Raw genomic sequence first — 23,436 nt, 5'->3', positions numbered from 1 at the left:
TTTTTTTTCATAATTCCCAGCGAAAAGAACACATAGCCACCTGAAAAAAAAACAGGAAAGTCTTTCTCATGACGAGAACAGTCACACTTAATGATACTATCACCAAGTATTCAGTTTGGGCTAATACGACATTACTTTGGATGCATTTGGTACAAAAATGTTATATAATGCAGTCAGTGCCGTTTATATTATATTGGGAGAAAGTTTCTTAGATATTTTAATTTAAGGAGTTAAGTTGTAAAATGCAATATAACAATTCAGTAGGGTTGTATGATAGATTGAATCATCAATTAAATAAATGTATGTGTATTATACTAGTATAATTATTCTTTTTAAAGTGACTCCCACAAGACGGATCTATCAGAAAACATTAACCTTACAAAATGGACATACTTAGCAATCTCCTGGAATGGACAAGCTTGCACACTCTCAGTATACATAAACGGCAATAAAAAAGAGTCGACATACTTCAACATTACTGATACAAGAAACATTAATGTGCAGAGGACTGAATCTTTGACTATCAAGAGCTTTTCAGGAGGTAAATTTTCATTTTTGTAGAAACTTCGTTATTTTTCCCTACCAGTTTGAGCAGTTTATTACGCATTAACTTATGGTATCACTGTATTGACTGCTTTAAAGTTGTAAACTACTTAGATAGTCCCGACAAAGCATGTATTCGTTTTGATCTGTTGGAACTTAGAATTGTCGTGTCTCGACAGCCAAAGACTCGGTTTTATTAATCTCATTTAATTCACTTTGTCGTTGTATTCACAGACACAGTTAATATTGTTTGCATCCTTATTTATGGCAATCATGATGTGTGCTAGTATATGCATAGTAACAGTAAGTAATAAGGTTTTCAAGCTACGCACGATTAAACGTGTGAGCTCTACATTATCATACTTTCTGTCTGTAGGTTGTACTGTTTCATCCTTTTTTATGGTAGAGAATGTATTACCTGAGTCAACGATATCTAAATTAAATCGTTCCTGTAATATAACTCTAACTGATTCTATATACACAATGGATTCTATCTACAAAGCAATTAGAAAAGACGTTCATTTATCTCCTACCACATGTGACGGTTTGTACAAATAAATACTTATTTGTTTTGTTTGTCATTGTTTGTGTGCTATGATGAGACTGTGAAAAATTTACTGTGATAACACATAAACGTTCCCTAAATAATACACTTTTTGCGTTTGCCAATATCTGTTGAATAACATGAACGCAATTTGAATACTTTAACAGCAGGCATTACTTCTTTCTAATGTTTCACGTTTATTTTATTTAAAAATTCAGTGTCTGAATTTTATACGGACTGGTAGTGAATAATAATAGAAGGATCGGAAATAAAGTAAACAAGAAAAAAAATAAGATGTAGATAAAACAAAACAAAAACTTGATGGAACGAAAGCACGCATGCTTTATGATGTGTTTCTATGAAGAACTCAGAGTATGCTCTAAATGATTCACCTGTTCGTAAATGGATATGACATCATGACATAAGTGATAGGTATTGTTTTATTAAATACTTGAATCTGTTAAAATCAGGAAAAATTGAAAGATAATTAATCATTCCCAGAAACAAAAACTCAAATTTGACGATTTGGCACACAATACAGGATTAAAGATGAATTAACAGAATATTTAAGTGCCTGAAATATATTCCATGTGACGATGAATTAATACAATATTATTATTTGTCAAATTAATTACTTTATCAATCACTTTTAAGTCACTTTTAACTGTTCTTATACTTTGTATGTAAAGTATTAAAACAGAAACATTTTACATATATATATATAGATATATATATTTATCTATTTGAGTTATCGTTTAAGCGGTCGACGAATGTTTGAGTAATCCATGTGGAAACAACCATATCTGTTCAAACAAGTTAGGAGGATATAGATGTAACTGTCAAGGCGGTTACAGTGGTAAAAACTGTCTGATTCTACCAGATTTTTGTGTCTACAGTCGATGTCATCCACAAAGTACATGCATTTCAAACTTTGAAAACTATACATGTGTTTGTCCAGATGATTTTACTGGCGTTCAATGTGACCAGAAAATTGGTAATTTCTTTACGTTAATTAAATGTTTACTTTTCCAACATCCCGCTATCAAACCGACTTCATTTTTTAAACTCAGCGTCTCCTGATTCGTCACCTGTTACTGCTTTTTTTATTGATTTCTACCAATTAAAGTATATGTCAATCAGATAAATATTAAGTTATACTTGCAAAATATATTTATTTGGCACTCTCCGGAAATCGTGATGCTTGAACATTATAAAATGTTCTTTTGCTTTGATGCAAAATTACCACTCAAATGAATATTGCAAATTTTGGTTTACTGTAAACATGTGCCTAGTGGTAATTCTTACAAGCAACTTTACAACTAAATACATAGGAAGATCATCAGCATTCAAAGTAAGGTATATACACGAACTAATCAACGCCAAAAATATCGAAATATAACACAGAATGTTCTCAAATAACCTTTTAAAAATACGATTGGGCATAGGCACTGCAGTATAATACAGGACAGATCCAACCGCGGGTTGTAATCTAAGTCTGGTCGTTTGTTACCGAGATAAATATGGTATTTTGCAGTAAATGGTAAATGGGGACCATGGGTTGGTTCTGAGTGTTCACGGTCGTGTGGAGGAGGTTTAATGAAACAAGTGCGATATTGTGACAGTCCTTTACCTGATAAATATGGTAGCGATTGCAAAGGTTCAAACTCTTCAACAAATAGCTGTAACACGCAGAAATGTCCTGGTAATATAAAACATTTAGGTTCTGATTCGCTTTTAAACCAAAATGATAACAGATATGCACTAGTCTTAATCAATTGAACGTACATTGAAATTTACATACTTTTGTATGAATTTGAAAGATGACAGAAAAAAAATGCTCGATCTAATAGGTATGATTTCACTTTATTTTTTCACATAACGACGTATTTTATGTGTAATTAAGATCATATTACTGGAACAAATTGTATTTATACTAGCATGCCCACCATGGCAAACCATAAGGAGATACAAAAACCAATTCAATTGCACGTCAATAGGAAGTTTAATATCCTGTATAGTGACTTGTGAACCAGGGTACCAATTTGTGAAGGATTATTACCCACTTCAAAAGTACATATGCGGAAGAGATACCAATTATGAATGGCAGGCGAAACCACCACCATGCGGACGTAAGAAAAAATAAATGCATTAAGAAAGGAAAATGAGTACGCAAATTATCTCCTTGCAGTTTGTTTTTTTAAATTCAATTTCTGTTGATTTATATTCGGTTATATTTTTGTATTAGTGTTCTTCTTACCTTCCGATTCTTACTTATAGCTTAAAAGTTCTTAATGTATTTGTGAAGGCATGGAAAGTCCAAAGTCGGTTTCGTCATTTGTATCAGTAAAATACCAGAATGGATGTCATGGTAAAGACATTTTGTCTACGATTATTGCAGTGTGCCGACAACAGAACATGTAAAGTCAATTCCAGTATTTCTGAATGTCAAAATCAACCGACATCCTCTGAAGCAGTTGTTACAATAGAACTCTCAACAGATATGTCCCATATGGGAGATTTAAAACTGCCTGAATTATTTACAGACAAGATTGGTAAATGTTTTCATTTCCTTAACCAAATACCACACTTTTCTTGCAAAAAAATCTCTTTTTCCCACTGAAATAATGATGTCATTACAAAGTACAACACAACCTTTACTGATGTTTTGTGTGAACGGTTTATGTATTATTTTAACAATGCTTAAAATATATTCATTTTCAGGTAAAATAAAATGTTAAAATTTATATTTGAGTTACTGTAGAGATATCGAAATTATTATATGCGCTAAGTTAAATAAACCCTAATTAACTTGCATTGATGTCTCGTTTAACACTATTGATATTTATAGCTTCCCTTAGCTGGTTGTAATATTTCAATGAAGTATGTCCATGAACAATTGGATATCCCGTCTTTAATACACCATCTTCCTAAGCAATAATCCATCTATGAGGGCGTCACTAGAATCATATATGAGTACGATAGGTCAAAATGATTATTCACTCCTCATTGGACCACAGATATTATTATATTATTGTTATTTATATAGAAAGCAGTAATTTACCGAGTTGCCAAAAATTTCATGTGTAAAATTATCGATTATTTCACTCACGGACTTTCTCCCGCCCAAACGATACTGAACGGCACAACACAAATTAAAATCTGCCGTTCCCAAAATTCTAAATTTATTTAAAAAATAGCAAAGATTAATGGAGGAAATCTATATAATAAATACATTTATGTGAGATAATACATCGGTTATCGTGAATAACAAAACATAATCACTCGTGCTAAGAAAGCATTATAATTAAATTGTGTGCGCAACAAGTTCTGTGCACTCATTCAATTTAGGTGTTTGTCGGCACCAGTGATCATATTTTGCTTGTTCATTCTTATTCACTCTTTAAAATTATAATTATACTTTTAATCCTGCATTTTGCTCGATATTTGCCTCTATAAACACGTATAAATATATTCAAATGGACGATATAACGGTAACCACATTTTGCAATTCTTCATTTGATCTTTATACTATATTCAAGTCGGTTGTTATATTGATTTTGACTTTTCGAGATACAATTGCGTATTGAACACACTTTAACGGAGTACAATAATTGTTATTTCAGTGTCACCTGGCTTAATGAATATCGCACAAATATACATTGATATGGAAAAATCTCTTAATCAAATGAACACATCAGATGTACTAACGATTCGAAGTAACGATGGAACAATTTTTTCACCTGATCTTTCAACGCTCGAGATTAAGTCAATTGTTACTTGTCCAGATGGTCAAGTAGAAGAGGAGCGATTATGTGGTAAAGTCTATATTTTCAGTTGAATTTGATGCAAAGAAATAGTAACTGAAAAATGAAAAACACCAAAATAAAACCAATTAAATTTTAATAAAAAGTTTTTTTTTGTACGAATATACAATTGATCCAAAGAATTCCAATGTCAACGAATTTTAACATTTGTATAATATCATATTTATTCTGTGCATTCATATACTATTACATTAATTTTGAGTATTCATTTAATATTATTTCTATTATATATCTATCATATACACACACGTATTATATTAATTGAATCATGTGTATTGAATAAGCGTTTTGATTATCAACAGCATGTTTTTTTTTTCATTTGTTGTTGATGTCAACATGCTGTTGATATATATATATATATATATATATATATATATATATATATATATATATATATAAACTAATTGCTATAATACATCAATTTCTGAATAAACATGATTCCAGTTTTGGGTACACGGAATGGAGCTATTTGTACTCAAATAACAAAAATTTGATGATAATAAAAGTAAGTAAGTAAGTGAATAAGAGGATAACCCGATCGAAACTCATGATACACGATGTAAAGCTGATATCTCGACCAACTGAATTATATCACACGCTGTTCGTCTGCGAAATAAGTTCAAACATTCACCTTATGTCTGCATACATCATTTCCGGAATTCATTTCACTACCGACTGAAAGATGCATCTACATATGTGCGTGGACAAGCTGTTTTTTTTTTTTTTTTTTTCACTATATTTTTGTACAATTCTATTTCTCTTATATTTCATATTTTTCACTTTTGGAAATTTAGATTAGTTTTATGTTGATACATTCTCTTCACAAGTCTGAGTTACTCTACGCTTCATTACAGTTTGCATTTCCAAAACACTATCTCAAGATCTATATATTTATCACAATTAATTGGATTATACTGGGGTTTGGCCGTTCTATATTTTACCGTGTAAGTAGTATTTTTTAGTGGTATAAATACTCTGAGTTTAGCGTAGAATTTCAATATGGAACCAAGAGGCTAGACTTACAGTACAATAGAGTTAAACTTGCCAGCAAAGCAAATAAGGTATTTATGTTCGAAATTGATATTTTTGTAAGTACGTTTTTCACATTTGCTGGTAAACTGAAACTGGTCATTCTTATTTGACTGTTTGTGATTTTTTCCTATGTATCTTGTTTAATATTTGCAGGATGTTTGAAGGAGAAGACAATGTTATTATGCAAATCATGAATATTGAAAGTAATCTTACGATTCTTAATTAGGTAATTTGAATTTCCCGCACCTATGAATCGGTTTGTAAAGTGAAAGTAAATAAGTAAGTGATTACCATGTCCGAGGAAAACGCAAATTTGTGGCTTTTCCCGTATAATTTAAATCCAGAATAGAGAGTAGAAGGAATTTGGACACAACATACAAGCAAATGTCAGGAAACATTGACGAACGATGGTATTTGTAGCTAGAAGACGTATTATTTCTGAGGAAAATCTAACTACTACTTTCGAAGAGTGTTCGTGTTACGGGTCATATAACTGTTTGAATATTTCTCTTTATCATTTGTGCAATTATAAGCTTGACAAGACAGCATGTTTTGGTGATTAAAAAAACAGGACCGTAGAATTATTTGCGGAATATTCTTTGTTTACATATTATTATGCAGTACTTGTATCAGTACCAAACCGACTTAGTGACGTCACGAGGTAATCGGAAGCTATCGGTAAATATCAATTAAGTCTGCGTATGAACAACACTACCAATTCCTTCAGAGAGAAGAGTTGTGCAAGATGGCTATCCACTTATATCTCAAAGATTTCGAATGTTCCATAGCCATGTGCATTTTACAAAAGCGCATTTTTGCATTAAAGGTTATTTATTTTTGGTTACATGTGTATGATTTTTCATAAGAGCCTAACTTAATGCTAAGGTGGTCTTTCCCCTTAAGATAATTTATTGACTTATTTTGCGTTAACATAATGTGAACTATGGTTAACCGTATATTTCGTGTTTGAATGACACAATATGTTCAAATATAGTTTACTAGGTTATTGATTATTCATTGATTGATTTCAATTGATTTGTTGTGTTTAATGTATTTGATTATCATTGTGTGCTTTCTTACTGCGAATTTAAGTCGACGACCACGGAGTGGCGGAGACTCATTGTTAATACTGTGTTTCTTATTATTATTAAGTCCCAGCATACGCGGTTTCTTCTGTATTACTATTATTATTTTTTTACCGGTGGACTTTTCCGCTCGTTTTCTCGGCAATTAAAAGACGAATAAGAATGAAATATTTTCAGAAGTTGGGACGTACACCACAGATGTGCACATCAGAAAAAAAATTGAAAGGAGGGGCGCTTCAGTCGAAATGGGGGATATGTCATAATATAGGACATTGCGATATCTCGGAAACCAAGGTAGCTAGCAACTTAAACATTGAGGTAGTGGTAGAGTTTGATGACGTCTATGATATTATGCAAAACAATTAAATCATTTTATCATATTTAGCCATGTTAACGAGAAAAAAAACCATAACATTTGCCCGATGTTTGTGTTTTTTGCAGATGCTTTTCCTTTATTTAGGAACAATGACTTGAGATATCTTTACCAAACTAAATTGATATATAAAGCTATCTAAGTGATTAATTTCATATTTAGGATTATTGTAATTCGCTAATATCCATTTAAGGTGCCCCGCTGGAAAACAGTGTGAATATCTTATAATATTATCAGATTTATTAAAATTATATGCTGATTTAAAACTTTTGAATTCTGTGAACATTTTGGAAACGTGCGGGGACTTATGTGACTTGTTTGCATGCGCAACTTAAAACTTATTTTTATTTTGATTCTTCTGTCATAAGAATTTATGAAAGTGTCCGCCCTTTTCTAAAACAAAATATGTGCTCATCCGATTTAGATGAAATTTCACAAGAAGCTAGAACTACTCTTCGAAGGATGCAGGACTTCGAAAAAAATACTAGTTGCCTCCATTTTTTTCAATGGCTGTCAAACTAAAAACACTCTTTTTACACCGGAAACTTTAAACTCATATATCTGGAAAACTGCTAATCAGAATTTAACGAAACTTGGTACAGATATTAAACTCGATGATCAAAAAAAAAAAAAAAAAACAATCCGAAAAAAATCGCGTGCGTCTCGGCGGCTTTTGTTAAAATGACCACCAACGCAATCGAAAATTCAAATTTGTCTGATTTCGATGAAAATTAATATTTACGTTCTTTAGACGGCCACGATTAATAATCTGCAGCTCAATTGACAATTTTAGTTACGCATCGGCCACCATTTTAAAAATGGCCACTACCACGGTAAAAAAAAAAATTCAAAATTGTCCGATTTGACATAAATTAATATATAGGTTCTTTATGACGTCCTGATTAATAATCTGCGACTCAATTGACCATTTTAAGCTACCAAAAAATGAACGTATCGGTCACCATTTTTCAAATGGTCGCCACCTCGGTAAAAAAATCAAAATTTCCGATTTGATATAAATTAATATCTAGATTCTTTAAGCTGTCCCGATTGATAATATGTGGCTCAATTGACAATTTGAGCGACGAATCGGTCACTATTTTCAAAATGAACACCATCTTGGTTAGAAATTCAAAGTTATCCGATTTCGTAGAAAATTGATATCTAGATTCTTTAGACCGTCCCACTGATTTGCAATTCAATTGAAAATAGGTGTCTAAAAATAGACCCAGAAACTGGAGGCGCCTTCTACATATTTGGCGGAAACTTAAATTTTAATTTATATTTTCATTCTCCTGTCATGAAACCTTTTGAAGTTGTCCGCGCGTTTTTTCGATAGTGGCTCTTTGGATTGAAAACAAAAATTAACAGGAAGTTAAATATACCCTTTGAAAGATGCTGAAGTCAAAAAAGAATTTCCAGTTGCCGCCATTTTTTTTTTTAAATGGCCACCCGATTGAGAGTATCCAAATTTGTTAACTCTTATATCTTTCAAACTGTAGACCAGAATTTGACGAAGCTTGGTATTCATATTCAGCTGAAGAATCTAAAACATCGCGTACGTCTCCAAATGGCTGCTAACGCGGTAACAAATCAAAGGCGAATTTCAATGAAAATTTATATGTGGGATATTTAGGCTGTTCCGGTAAACAATATACAGCTTAATTGGCGATTCGAACAATGTGCAGCCGCCATTTTTCAAATGGTCTCCATTTTTTTAAATGGGCGCCAAAGCGGTCGAAAATTCAAAATTATCATATTTTGATGAAGATTGACACCTAAATACTTCAGGCATGTTAATTGAGAATCTGTCACTCAATCGATAATTCAACTACGCATCGGTACAGGGAGGTTCTTCCCTGTAATAAATATGGACAGTGAATCAGTTTTTGGTGTTTCTGCAAGTTTTCTATCATCTAGCCTTTCCATTCTCTCGCAAAATAAGTTTTATTGATAATGACCCGTGTTGTTAGTGTCTAAACACCTGCGTTCTAAGTATAAAAATCCGACGTTCATCGTAGTCTTCCATTCGATCTACTCCCAGTTTTTAGTGTCCAATTTTCTTTACTCATCGGTAAGCTTACAAGTGCATTTGAAAAAAATGATTGGATAATAGATAACTGAGTATAGAAGATGAAAAGTCGATATCATAGATAGAGAAAAACCAAATGAAGTCAAATTTCGGATTTTTTTTCTGACACTGTCGACGATCCAGGGCTTTTGCAGATTCATTATCAACTTATATTTCTAAACATTTGGCATGAACCAAGCCCAGTAATTCCACAATAAGTGTTCTATAACAGGCATCCTATATCAAACATTAACGATGCATGGTAGTGAAAAATTCATACTTACCCATAATGTGCCCAAAAGATGTTTTTCCCGTGTTCAAAGTGTCCAAATACCCGGCGAGATGAATACGACGTAAATATTCAACAAGAGATCACAAATAAGTCGAACACTCTTAAGTGTTTCCGTTTTACCTGGCTGTTTTTTTATTTCTACGTTTTTGCGTTGATGTATATAATGTTAAGTGCGCAAAATAAAAATCAATGAAAACATTTATTTTTAAATCAGTTTGTCTAACACCAAGCTATCGCACATCCACATGCTTATATGGATGTAATAACGATCTTGACAAACATACATTGTTTTGTTATAATGATAACACTGAATGACCTCATATACCATGCTATTTTCGTTTTTTGTTTGTTATTATTAAAGCCTTTTCAATTACAGTGGGAAGATCTTGTATTTGTTCTGATTTTTTTCTTCCGCCAAATTTCCCCTCATCTGATTAAAGTATATCACAAGAAGATTTTGACCATCTTTTGCAATCTGAGATAAGATCTTGGAATTCACCCTGTGAAACGCGATAATTTGTCGGTTTAGATTTATCTGCCCGGCAGCTGAAATTCTAATTTGGTAAAAATATCTTAAACCGATATAGGTAGTCTAAAACCGAAAGCTTCAAATAGTTCAGAAGCATAGGGCTGTACTATTTGACAATGTTTCAAAAAGATTTTGAGGTTTCCGTGGTTACGCGATTTCGCAACTAAAAATTAAACGATTCGGTTGGTCACTTTAACTTAAAAACCGTAAGTCATACTGTCAAACTGAAAATCCACATTGTTCCAACATTGTTGTATCAACTGACACGATGAAGGCAAATTACTCACGCATGTACGCAGTATTCATACACTTTCTAATGAATTACAAATATGATTTGAAGGCGCAAAACTGTGCTTTATTTTGACTAATATTGATCAACACACGCATATAGATTATCCATTTACAATGCACAGATCTAGGTAAAGTGTCTTTTTAGTACTACATAGAGGGATGGCAATTTGACCTGGAAGTTATAATTGAGACCTTTGCTTTGGAATTATTTCCCTTTGAATCGTTTATGTTAATGTAAACCATCATTTAGCTTCTTTCCAAATTGATTGTTTTGATGAAATTGACAGTGAAAAAATATTTCATTGCTTAAAGTAATACTTAATAAATATTTTTTATAAGTCTAAGAACTATTATGTAAATTTCATAACTGTCAGAAACCTCACCATTTAGAATGTATGCAAGAGATAAGTCATCCTGTCTTATTGACCTTCTTAGCTACTTGGACATAGTGTCATTTCTTTTCGATTGCATGTTATTTAGTCAAGTTCTTTAAAGCAGAGCAGACTCGGAATGGATGGGAAAGACCTTTCAATTGTTTTGAACAATTGACCTTTTGATTTGTATTATTTTTTTTTATTATATTTTTGTTGGTTTTCTACGGTGCATTATTATATTAACGAAATAATATTCAGATTACATAAATATAATCATGTTACTATACAATATTTAGAAAAAATATGATGTTATAGCATTTTGCTAATATAAATGTAAAAAAAAACATGTCGTAGAACTGTGCGAACACTATTATTACCACTTTTAGTTAATCACTCTTGAGATAGATTATTCATTAAAAGACCAAATTTCTTTCTGAAAAGGTTAATTTCATCTTTTGAAAGGTACACATAGTCAATAAGTTTCAAGTTTCTCTTTAGAAAACTTAAAAAGGAAGGAAAACAAATGTTTTGATCGGAATTATTCACAGACATACAATTGTTGAAGTATTTTGCTAAGAGAATACATAAATTAATAACTTCCGCGTTGTTTTGCATAATAATACAAATATAACTTTACATAATGATAGCTTCAATTTATGGTCAAAAAATTTTGTTTGTCCGCCATTTTCAAAAGTGTCCAAAAATGTTTTAATTCTACGCATTCAAAGTGTGCTCAATACTTTCTATATTGTGCAATACTTTGTACTGAAAAGATTTAAGACAACTTTCGATCATGCATGTCAAAGGCAATTTATGAATGTTCTCCCATGTTTGTCTGTTAATTTGAATATTGAAAATTTTTTCCGACTTCTCCTCAGCTGCGGGGGCAACTTTTTTATCATTCAACAACATATTAAAACATGTTGAGAGCAATTCTTACTCAATGACAATATCTTGTTTTCATAAATAACCACAAATTTGAAAGAACTGCTTTCAACTTTGACATAATTTTTCTAAAAGTAAAAGTTTCCAAGAATGCGGAATAGCTGCCCTTACAGACCAAACATCTAAAAAGATGGCATTTACTTGATATTTTTCATTTAGAGATGTATGTGAAAGGAAGTCTCTGTCACTTTCTATTATATTATTAATAAATCGAATACCCTTATTGTACCAATGTTTGAAGAAAATAGTGCTCTTATTTATGTTAATATATGGATTGAACCATATAAATTCCTGTCTGATTTCAAATGAATTTTCAGGTGAACACATACGTTTTATACATTCCATGCCATTAGCGTATCTAAATAAAAGGGGAGACATTTAGGACAGCGTCTCCAAAATTCCATCTACTGTAAAAAATATCTTTTAAATTGAAGTAATCTGAGAAGGCATACGAGACTATTTTTCCATTTCCCTTTGGATTCTTACATGAATCTTTTGACCTACATAATTCTCAGAGCAATCATCTGGTGTTCAAAAGTATGTGCTTTCAGTCCTCCTTTATTGATCAGTTGCTGAATGACTTTTTGTTTTATTTGTGAAGGACCATTCGACCATAGAAATTTCGTAATGATATTTTGAATTTTCGTCATGTAACAGGATGGTACTTGTTCAGATGAAACCATATACAAAATGTATATCAGTCTCGATATACCTAAGATGGTAACTTTACCAATTAGTGAAAGGAGTCTCCCGTGCCAAATATGTAGTTTATTTTCCATTCTATTAATACAATTATCAAGTTGTTCTTTTTTCTGACGCAGTCGGTATTAGTTTCCCTTTTTACCCTTTGACATTAAAACGCTCTACCATGGAAACGCAAGTCAATTGATCGCAATTCTGTTTCCCGATTGGCCAAATACTGATAACTTAGTGGCGTTGGAAAAAAAACTGTATCGAAATTGCGTGCCATGTGTAATTTCCTGAATGAAATGTTGAGAATTATTAATAAAAAGAACAACATTTTACCGCGTCGGCCATCCTGTTTTTTAAAGGTAGTACTTGTTTACAGTTGACATTCGTCATGGTGTCAAAATACATACCAAGCGTTTTAAAAGTACTTGCCCATTTAATTGACAAAGAACCATCTTTATTAAATGTGTTTCTACCGATCCAAATAGCCTTTTTTGATACATTGACTTATAAACCTGAAATCTGTCTGAAATCATCAAATATTTTAAGATATATTTTAGCTGACTCTACATTTTTAAGAAAACATGTCGTGTCATCAGCTAATAGTGAGGTATTAATCTCTACATCTCCAATCTTTATCCCCGATACGTCTTTATTTTCCCTAATGTTAAACGCCAAAATCTCTGTTGCCAAAATGAACAAAAATGGCGAAAGGGGACATCATATTATTGTGTATTGTATTGCCTGTTTATAATTTGTGTTTGTCTTTTTTTTTATTTTTGTTTATCTGGCTGAATATTTTCATGTTATCAACATGAAATTGCTTAACTATCTTTCAGATTTCAATCAACTTTTGTATGTTTGCATATTTTTATAACATATCTAACATATATGATAATGAAAGACAGTGCATATCAGCGGTAAATTAACTTGCTAAGTATTCCGTGTTATTTTTATTCCACCTCATCTATTCATGCCATCAATCGATATGATGGGTTGAAAATCACGATTTTTTAAACTTTAATTTAAAGTAGTTTGCGCTTTTACTATTTATACTTCTTTGTTGATTTTGTGATTTCCATATCCTTCCTCTTATCACTAAACTTTGCTTTTTTTAACAATGTTGTCTTTGTTATTCTATGAGGAACGCTGTTAATGGTAAAATATTTAGCTGTTAAGAATAAGATACTCAATGATTATCATAAAAGCAAAATAAAATTTTCGTAAAATAACTCAACTCAACCCTTGACAAATAGCTAAAGCTTTACTTGTAAATGATTAATTTAGACATATCAGTTTCTAAGAACCTTTTCTAATTTTTCTTTTTCTGTTTCACAGCGGGAAAAGACACAGACATTGCCTACAAATAAAAAAAATTCATTCTGATTTATAAAATTATTTAACATGCCGTAAAATAAGCAGTAAAATCTGATCTGAAAAATAAACCAGAGTTGTATTGGTATTTACACACACCATATAGGTTCTTTGAAATGACCATCATTAAAATTATTAAAAACAATTTAGATTTAAAAATTTAAACTTAGGTCAATGACACTGACAGGAAATTATCAAATTAAATTAAATTAAAAATCAATAATACTTACTTTCATGTCCAGGTGCCTCTTCAACCGCTGAAAAGATAGCAAATGATTTGAACAACTAGTGTAACTAGCGACTCTAAAGAGTTTGCATCGCTCATCTGGCTTAATAAGTTCTATTTTATTTTATTCTATTCTATAGCAGCCGTGTCAAAAAAGTAAAAAAAGCTTTGAATCTAACATGGCTGAACAGATTTTCACCAACATTTGCCCGCAGATATGTTTTAACATGCTGAGTCCTACTACCCCATCAGATTTATTTGGCTTTATCTAAGGTTGGGTTGTGGAGATATATGCGAAAAACTGCTGACAAACGACGGACGCAATGAGAAAACAATAGTAATAGCTATCGTGACCTTTTTGACCATTTGAGCTAAAAACTTGAAACGTTAACGAACAAATTTATTAAACATTAGATTTCCAAAACTTAAATAACAAATTTAGGCTGTTTATCACGCTCGAATATGACATTCCATATGGTCTATCAGTTAAAGGTTGCAGTCGTCAAATTTTAAAGCAACCACGATTTTGCCATACGGGAAAAATAGACTTGTTCAATTAGCTTTTGTGTATTCCGACGAAGTTGGGAGAAAGAAGTCATCATAACCTGGGAGACTGGAATATCAAGATATAATAGGTCAAAACAATGAGCTTGTAAACTTTGATCTGTATTTCATTTGAGATAAACACTAGACTTTTACATTTTTAAGTGTCCTTCAGGTGGATTAAATATGATGACATCCAATTGAAGGATAACCAACATTGCCATAGCAAATATATATACGTATTAGTGCTTTTTATTAAGTACTGCTTAGACGAAGGAAGCCCATATGACTGATTACGGCGCTCATCTCATAGACATGCCCATAAAGTGACTATTTGTCAAGCCGGGCCTAAGGCCTTTTCTTCATTCAAACATTAGTTCTTAATATTCAAGGCACATACATATTCTTACCTCTCTTTATAATGTTGACTGGGGTAACCTCAGCATGAACAGTAGTATAATCTTTACAGAAGACGGCAATTTTGGGGCCGGCTATGTCCTCAACTTTTTCTGTTGTAGGGACAACAGCAAAGTTTTCTAACAAATGATAATGTACATCCGTTGTGAAACCCTGTTGATTACCAAAAGAAAAAACATTTACCAAAGGTCTGTGATGTCGCACTGTTTTTCAAAATTCGACCAGCGAAAACAAAAGCATTTTTACTTTTCAGTCTTTTACATAAAAGCTGTTCTTTATTAAACTTGAATTTAACGTTTCGTCATAGCCAATATCAATACAAATTTCTTTGAATCTTTAACGTTACAACTCTATCGTGAGTATAAACATATTGCCTATAACAATAGAGTTAGATCACTCAGTAATTAAAAAAAGTAATCAAGGGAACCATGATTCTAGCGGAAATCAAAAGAATGTAATTTAGGAACGAAGACAAGACATGAAAAACAGACACACATAACAAAGAACATAAAATAACAAAAATAATACATACAAGGTAACAAAAGTAAATGATCAACTTGGATTCCACATAAACCTAGGAGCATGGACCAGGAGCACCGGTAGGGTAAGCGTCCTCTGCTTTTCTAGAAACACCCGCCGAGTTGCTCAAAATTCAAGTCCAGGGTAGACAAAAGAGGAAAGGTAAATAATGTGTTAGGAATAAAATCAAATGACAGTTTGTTTTGACTCTCAGAAAGATACAATCAAGAGAGTAGTCATGATTTTATTGACAAAAGGATGAGTAAACAATTAGTAACAAAATATTATGCAAATCAATAACGTAACATCTGCAACATGAATTATAGTCGACCATAAAAAAACGGATTTACATTGCTATCATAATTCAGTGTCTGACTTTCACCATATGTTTTATTTGTGTTTGTTCGTTTGTTTGTTTTTGTTTTTTTTTTTGTTGTTGCTGTTGTTGTTCTTCGTTTTTGTCACAAATATCAAACAGACGAACTGACAATACCAAACGTCCATTAGAGAAAAAATCCGTGGACAATACAATGTCAGGAACAAAAAATAAGATTAATTAACGAATAATATATATAGCACCACGTAAAAACGAAGAGCACCACCAAATACTTGGTTTTAATTCAAATGCTCCGACAGGGTTAAAATGACTTTCACTTGATTTTGGTCTAATATATAAAAATAGTAAACCTACTAAATTTCGCTATTTTCGCGTTGGAATGAAAAGCACGAAAGATAGCACCCGCCAAATTGATTTGTATCACTATATAACATTAATCATTTTTCGAACCGCGAAAATTGATACCCGCGAATATGTTTACTTGACAGAATCCGCAAAAATCAGCAACTGCGATATATAATACTTTAACAATATTTAATAAATACGATTGTATATTATTCTAACTTGTGTATTTTTTTTTATGTTAGTAGATCGAGTACATAAATCAAATAAGTGGTTTGATTACACTTGACTACTAAACTTTTAGGCATATTTTTTATTTCGTTATATCACCTACATTTCTCATAAATTATATCAGACGTCAATTCAAATTTAACAGAATAAACTAACACTTTTAAAAAACTCTGAATGATTTTAAAAAAAAGATTGAATGAACCGAAAGAAGTGTTTTGTTTGGAATGATTTCTGTCAGTGATGTTATAGTCATATCCCAAAATCAGTCTTTTTATGTTTTGTGTTTGTATTCTGAGAAGCTACTTTGCTTCCAGATTCTTAAATAGCGATGGATTAATTTTATTTTAGAAAATTAAATTCGTCAACTCATTTAGAATTATTAATGATCCACTGACAATTAGTAAAAATATTAAAATAAGATAAACTTAGGTATTTACCTTCGTATTCACGAGTATATATAACAGAAAGACCAACTCTGTAAGTGTACTTACATCATACAGTAAGCTAGGATCTGATCACGATTTGTTTTTATCATTGGCAAATGGTGTTCAGCGACGCTTTTATATATTTGTGAATATAATGTTTGACACTGCATGTCACTGATCATTCAAAATTAATTATTTTGAACAAGCATACAGATTTGTTTTGTTTTTTTTTTTTTTAATTTTTATTTATTGATTATTGTTTTATTTATTTAATTTGTTGGTGTCTGATCAAGTTCAGTTTTGAACATGCATGTAGATTTTTGTGTCTGATCGTGTCTCAATGTGAGGAAGATAAAATTGACAGTTTACATGTTTCCATGTTTCCATAAATCACGAGCAGACCAAATGTCGGAATACATGCATATAAAATTCTTTTCCTGGATTTCAACTTTAAACTCAGGCGAACACGCTCAAGATAGTAGCATAGAAATCCCAATAATATCGTGTATGACTTTAGCGCTAACGCCGTATAATCTTTAAACAATCCTAATTTTGGGGAATTGATACATCACATCTACCCCAAAGAACTTGAGATTAAGGAAACTACAGACACTGTGAGGTCGACTTCATATCTTGACCTCCACTTAGAAATCGATGGTAAAGAAAAACTATTGACTAAACTTTCTTTTCATCTATGGTAACATCCCTTCATCACCTGCGTATGTAGTGTTCATATCTCAACTCATACGTTATGCCAGAGCTTGCCATGACTACGCAGACGTTTTGTATCGCACTAGAATTCTAACAAATAGGCTTCTGGAGCAGGGTTTTGTTGCTACAAGATTGAAGTCATCACTACAGAAGTTTTATGGTCGTCAACATGAACTCGTGGATCGTTACGGTGTATCCATCTGCGCCATGAAAACTGATTTGTCATTTTTATTGCAGTTACATGAAATTATAACTCAAATTTCCAAGATGATATGGACAATCTTCTCTTTTTATTTATTCTTATAGTGCAAATTTCAAAATAATTTAGGTAAAAGTGTTCAGGATGATGAAATCTCTCTGTGGTCAAATTTTCATTTTAATCTATGAAACCAAGTTGTAGTTATTGCCCTTTTCCCTCGTGTTTTGCTATTTTAATATTATTTCTTTCAAAAATATTCTCCTCTGACACTACTTGATTAGTTGGGACTAAACTCGGTATGAATGTTACTTGGGGTATCCTGCATAAATTTGATGTAGGGATTTTTGATCCGTCGAAAAATAAGGCCGCTATTACTAAAACTGGAACATAGAGGTCAAACAGTTGTTTTCTTGCATATATCTCCAAAACCGTTAATTCAAAACTGTTTTACCATGTTTCACCCACTGGCTGATTGATTCTTACAGAGATAGACACTCAAAGAGATATACATCTTACATCACTATTCTACCCCACCACTATAAAATTCATGCATGTCAGACACAAATGATACTCCTATGTATGTTAAGTGTCAGTCCGTGTAAGAAGCAGGCAGTAGGTAAAACATGGTATGGAAAAACCCATCATAATGATAGTATAATTTGACTATTTGCACCATCAGAATCAAGGAAAACAGACAAGATTTTCAATATTATACCGGACCATTGAATTACATTTTTATTGAAATGCACTGAAATGAACATTTCAAGGGCAGATAACACTGTCAAAAACTTTATTTCTATTGTAAAATTTCTGAGCGGATCCAATGATGCAGAGATCAAATAATGGTCTTTTCAAATAGAAAAAGCATCCTTGGGTGGTATTTTATTGTCAGATTGGTGGGGTTTTTACATGCATGTTTCTAATTTTTTTCCATTTTGCCTGATTCTTACAAACACTTACATTTTATAACTTTGATTTAAATTATTGTATTATTTGTTAATTTTGTTAAACATGTTCTAGAATTTAAGTAAAAAAGCTTATATCCTTACCCGAGCTTTTCAATGCATGACATAAATCTAGATTGTTAATCTGCTCAAGTTTGCCGCACAGAATAAAGTATCTGGTCTCTGGATAATATCTTTGAAAATATATTACATTTCAGAAAATGTAGGAAAATACATGAAGTGTTAACGTTTTAGAATGTTTAATGAGTGAGGACCACTCATTTACACCAACTTATAATTGGACAGACAGGGGAAACAGATACACATAACAAAGAACATAAAATAACCAAAATAAAAGGTATAAAGCAACAAAAGCAAATGAGCAATACCGACTGTTTTCTAAAGTAATGTGTAGCTCAAATTTTGATTCTTTAAAAGAACAAAATATTAATAAAAAGTTAGCAGTTTATCCGTACTGACATGATATTAAAAAAGCTACAATTGCATACACAAGAACGGTTATTTTGCTATTATCATATGATTACCATATGCTTTCGTTACTGTTGTAAACAGCCACACTCTGTGCTCGATAGAAATGTTTAAAACAGTTTGAGATTACCTATTTTACACATGCTTCATTTATTTTAGATTATTCATATATGTTTGCAAACTGGTTTTTCACAATATACAAGTAAAATTCGTCCCTCTGATTTGCAAGTTCAGCTTAATTGAGATTCAGAGGTGTGACATAACCTTTCTACTAATTCAGACTTTTATAGTCTGTTCTTAATCTGCTTCTGATTAATCTACGGAAATAAAGTTTTCTGTAAAATTCTGAGTGAATGCTTGGAGATTTTGGCTGTTATATTTTCTACTTTAATACCTCTTATAGTATTGAGAAGTTTTTATACTAATGCTTTTCTTCTGAACTACAAAGCGTGGTATGTTATCTTTTATATAAACTGTGATTCTGTTATAAATGTTTGTTTGGGAATAACAAATCTTTGGAATAAAGTTATATTATTTATTAAGTTTCATTAAACAAAGGGCAAGTTTTTTCAATAATGTAATAAAAAAAACAAAATAAAAAAGTTTTTACATCAATTATCCAATAAAACAATTAAAATTAAAAAAGTCGTCTTTTTGTAATCACTAATCTTAAATAAATTTCTCCTCACAAAATTTTATAATAATTCGAAACTATTTCTAGGAAGAAGTCATTTTCTGTTGATTAATTTTGTTAATAAAAAGTCGTGATAACTGGTGTTATCTTTATTAGTAAATGATGATCCATATGATGAACAAAAAAATGAATAAAATAATTATCATTTGCTGTAAGTCTTTATCCTTTAATCTAGTTGTCTTCCTCTTTCTGCCAGTAACTCCCCTCTATTGTTTATCTCCTTTCCGTGTCCATCGTTTCGCCCTGCAAAATCCTTTGTAGGTGTTTTGGGTCATATGCACATTTTGAAACAAAACACCAAGCTAAATAAAGACAAAAAAATCACGAAAATACAGAACCTTATTAATTTGATATCCTATATGAAATATTTAGTGAATACCGATACCGAACTACTTGTTCCCGTCTTCCTATGGAGACAGGAACTAAAATTGATCGCTTCTGGCCTGTCACGGAAGTCTATAATAGTGTATAGTGATTGGATAAAAATCATCGTTCCTAATTTTTCATTGGTGTTATCTTTATTAGTAAATTTGATCCGTACCTTTTGGTCCGGTAATTTCTCATTGGGAAACATTTTTGCGGACATGGAAATGTAAAGAAAAATAGAGACCACCAAGTTTTTGCTTTTCGGGATCTTCCGATACTTCGGAATTTCGTTTTAGTTATTCATTTAGGTAGGCTTAACATTTCATCACCCTGACCATTTTTCCAGCGAAAAAAGTCTTCATCTTTAAAAATGTTTATGTTCGTCACATTAACAATAATAACTACAAAATCTCTTTTTATTACAATTTAATAAATGATACTGGGTAAAAAAAAACACTGAAGTGTACATCCAGAATAAACTATCGACTGTTCAGCTGTAATGCCAAACTTAAGAAAATATAGCTCCTATACTAAATGTTAGGTCCAGACTTATACATGTCCTCGAAATAAGACTCCAAATTTTTGTAGGATACATTAAGTCCTAATACACAAGTCATTTGCGACATGATTGTTCACATCAAAACAAGATGTGCCATGAATAAGATCTTTAAGTCGGCAAATTAAAATTTAGACTAATATTTGGTTTATCAAGGTTCAAAATACATTTAAATTCAGATAAAGAGATTAAAAAAGGCCTGGCGTAGATAGGTTTCCGAATTTTTCAAGATTCGGTTGACAAAGGTTTCACTGTATGAAAACACATTGCAGAAACTTAATCATTGTCCGTTAGAAGTTATGATGTATATCGAACGTTCAATACTATTGATATTTTGTATTGAAAAAAAGGTAATAAACAAAAAGAATTTTAAACAATACCGTAGTGATTGTACTAATTGTACCAATTTATAGTTTATCATCGGGTTGAGTCATACTTATATACCTTCTTTACTACGTTCAATGAGTGTATTAAACTAGAAAAGTGGCGACCAAAACATATATAGATTTTTTTCTAACTAGAAATACAAACCCAATTTTTTTTTTAAAAGACAAGTAAAAGACCAGAAAAGAATAGAAAGAATAATAAAAAGACAATACTATTGATTGAATTGAATTAATAATATGGGTAACTGTGGCTAACAAAAACAAAGAAAAATATACGTTAAAAAACTTCCGAAACATGCAAAGTAAAAATCATCTATTTTTAAATATTTCTTCCAAATACTAAAACTAGGTGATGAAAAACTTAAAATAGTTACTAGGTTGACTTTTCGTAGTATATATAAAGCAATTTTTTAAATAAAAAATCTTTCAATGATAAATGTCTAATTTGTTAAATAACAAAGTTGTTATTTTGAATATGGTGTCAACTTTTACTCTAGTTGTGCAAAGTATTCAGGAACTTACATCGCCTCCTTCTCTTATCTGGGGTCACTGCAACCAATACTGTTCGTTGTATAGTACTTAAAAAACGTCCTGCAATGTTCTTCAGATCGCCCGTTGAGGAGACGAGCGAAAAAATTATAACATATGATCATGCACTTCTGTTGTAAAACCCTGTGTTATGGAATAAAAACAAAATATTTCTATAGACGACTTAAACAAATCAATGTACACAGTCAGGATATATTCGATGACAGAGGGCATATTTTATACGTCCACTAAGTTTTGTTCTTATCATTGTTTAAGTATTGGTAAATAATCTTCTTGTACTTTTTGCGAGTAATAAGGGTTATTAAACACAAAGTACTACATGTACATGTAAGTGTCTGATAAACAATAGCTACTTTTTAAAATAAATTTCAATGTGTAATCAGTAGTTTAAAACTGCTAAAAATTCCCAACCCACCAAACGATAATTGTTAAATGTCATTGCCTTCTGAAAAAAAAAGAGATCGAAGATATTTAATGTAAAAGAACCATTTAAACATTTTCACTTACAACTATATACTTTTCTTCAGGTTGCATTGGGATAAGTGTTTTAGTCAACATACACACTGTCGAGTTGATATTTTTCAATACACCATATCCCTGAATGAAAAATACATACTATATCATTAACCGTCTTTCACAGATAGCATCATGTATTCGTCTAAATATTTCAATAAGAAAATATATTTTATAAAACATGAAAAAGAAAATGAATTTTAAAAACAACTTTCTTACAATTGGCAACGCATTGAAGCAGGTCTTTTCTATTTAAGTATAGCTATTCTAGGGTCGACCAAGCAGTAACGAAAAAAATGAGGTTCATGGTTTTCTTTGCTCGCCATTTCTATTATAAGAACCATGCAGGGTAGAAAAACAAACCAGAAATGTTATTGCATGTTTGATTTTAGGAATGCCATCTCCGTCGAAATAGATTTGGACGTAGAAAGTACAAAAAAATATAGAATCGTTATGAAAGGGAGATAACTCTTTAAATGTTGCAATGGAAGGATAACAATGTCTAACGATGAATATAACTTCTAAATTAATATAACATTAATTTCAAAAATAAATCAGGACCATGATAAGTACCAGTTGTTTGTTTGTTTCTTTTTTGTTTTTACTTTAATTTTTTTTTTTTTTAGTTTGTTTGTTTTGCTTTTTGTTTTGTTTTTTTTTGTCTTTTTTATGTCTTTTTTTTCGTTTTGTTTTTGTTTTTTGTTTTGTTTTTGTTTTTGTTTTGTTTTGTTTTTCTTTTTGTTTGCTTTTTGGTGAGCTTTATTTTCATTGGACCTGCCCGTTTTTCAGAAATAACTTCTCTTAATGACTTCCAAAATTCAAATTATATACGCTTGTCATCAAACGCATAACACACAATATGATAGTACCCTCATGAATACACTTTTTGACTTTAAAACGATCACCTTTTACATGAAAATTAAAAGTCTGATCTCCATTTTCATACATAGAAACGTTTCCAATGAAGGCCACAACAGTTTTGTATTCAGGATGATGAATCAAGTCCATATCAATATCACGTC

The 23,436-nt window shown here is 31.4% G+C and overlaps 1 protein-coding gene and 2 long non-coding RNA genes across 3 annotated transcripts; 1 reads left to right on the top strand and 2 right to left on the bottom strand.

Annotated features, from left to right (window-relative positions):
• Positions 1-1,026: 1,026 nt before the first annotated feature.
• LOC148612723 (uncharacterized) lies at positions 1,027-6,137 on the top strand. Its single transcript, XM_088595399.1, has 6 exons — positions 1,027-1,087; positions 1,848-2,081; positions 2,622-2,789; positions 3,025-3,216; positions 4,711-4,902; positions 6,097-6,137. Exons 1-6 carry the CDS (start codon positions 1,027-1,029, stop codon positions 6,135-6,137), a joined length of 888 nt encoding a protein of 295 aa, XP_088451525.1.
• A 7,701-nt stretch (positions 6,138-13,838) lies between these two features.
• LOC148612722 (uncharacterized) lies at positions 13,839-17,118 on the bottom strand. Its single transcript, XR_015923947.1, has 4 exons — positions 17,074-17,118; positions 15,147-15,306; positions 14,198-14,224; positions 13,839-13,953 (listed from the first exon to the last, which is right to left on the bottom strand). It is a non-coding gene; the product is annotated as an uncharacterized LOC148612722 (long non-coding RNA).
• A 3,013-nt stretch (positions 17,119-20,131) lies between these two features.
• LOC148612721 (uncharacterized) lies at positions 20,132-23,189 on the bottom strand. The gene is made up of 3 exons (XR_015923945.1): positions 22,409-23,189; positions 21,875-22,024; positions 20,132-20,346 (listed from the first exon to the last, which is right to left on the bottom strand). It is a non-coding gene; the product is annotated as an uncharacterized LOC148612721 (long non-coding RNA).
• Between the last annotated feature and the right edge of the window lie 247 nt (positions 23,190-23,436).

This window comes from Perna viridis, chromosome 7 (genome assembly GCF_037379345.1).
Source record: "Perna viridis isolate PV_CMFRI_1.1 ecotype Kerala chromosome 7, ASM3737934v1, whole genome shotgun sequence".
Classification (NCBI taxonomy): Eukaryota; Metazoa; Mollusca; class Bivalvia; order Mytilida; family Mytilidae; genus Perna; species Perna viridis.
This window is presented reverse-complemented; position numbering and strand designations above follow the sequence as displayed.

Coding starts and splice junctions, on each gene's coding strand:
- LOC148612723 (XM_088595399.1), top strand. CDS start 1,027: ATGGATTCTATCTACAAAGCAATTAGAAAAGACGTTCATTTATCTCCT. Junction 1,088..1,847: donor ATCTCCTACCACATGTGACG/GTTTGTACAAAT, acceptor TTATCGTTTAAG/CGGTCGACGAATGTTTGAGT. Junction 2,790..3,024: donor TAACACGCAGAAATGTCCTG/GTAATATAAAAC, acceptor TATTTATACTAG/CATGCCCACCATGGCAAACC.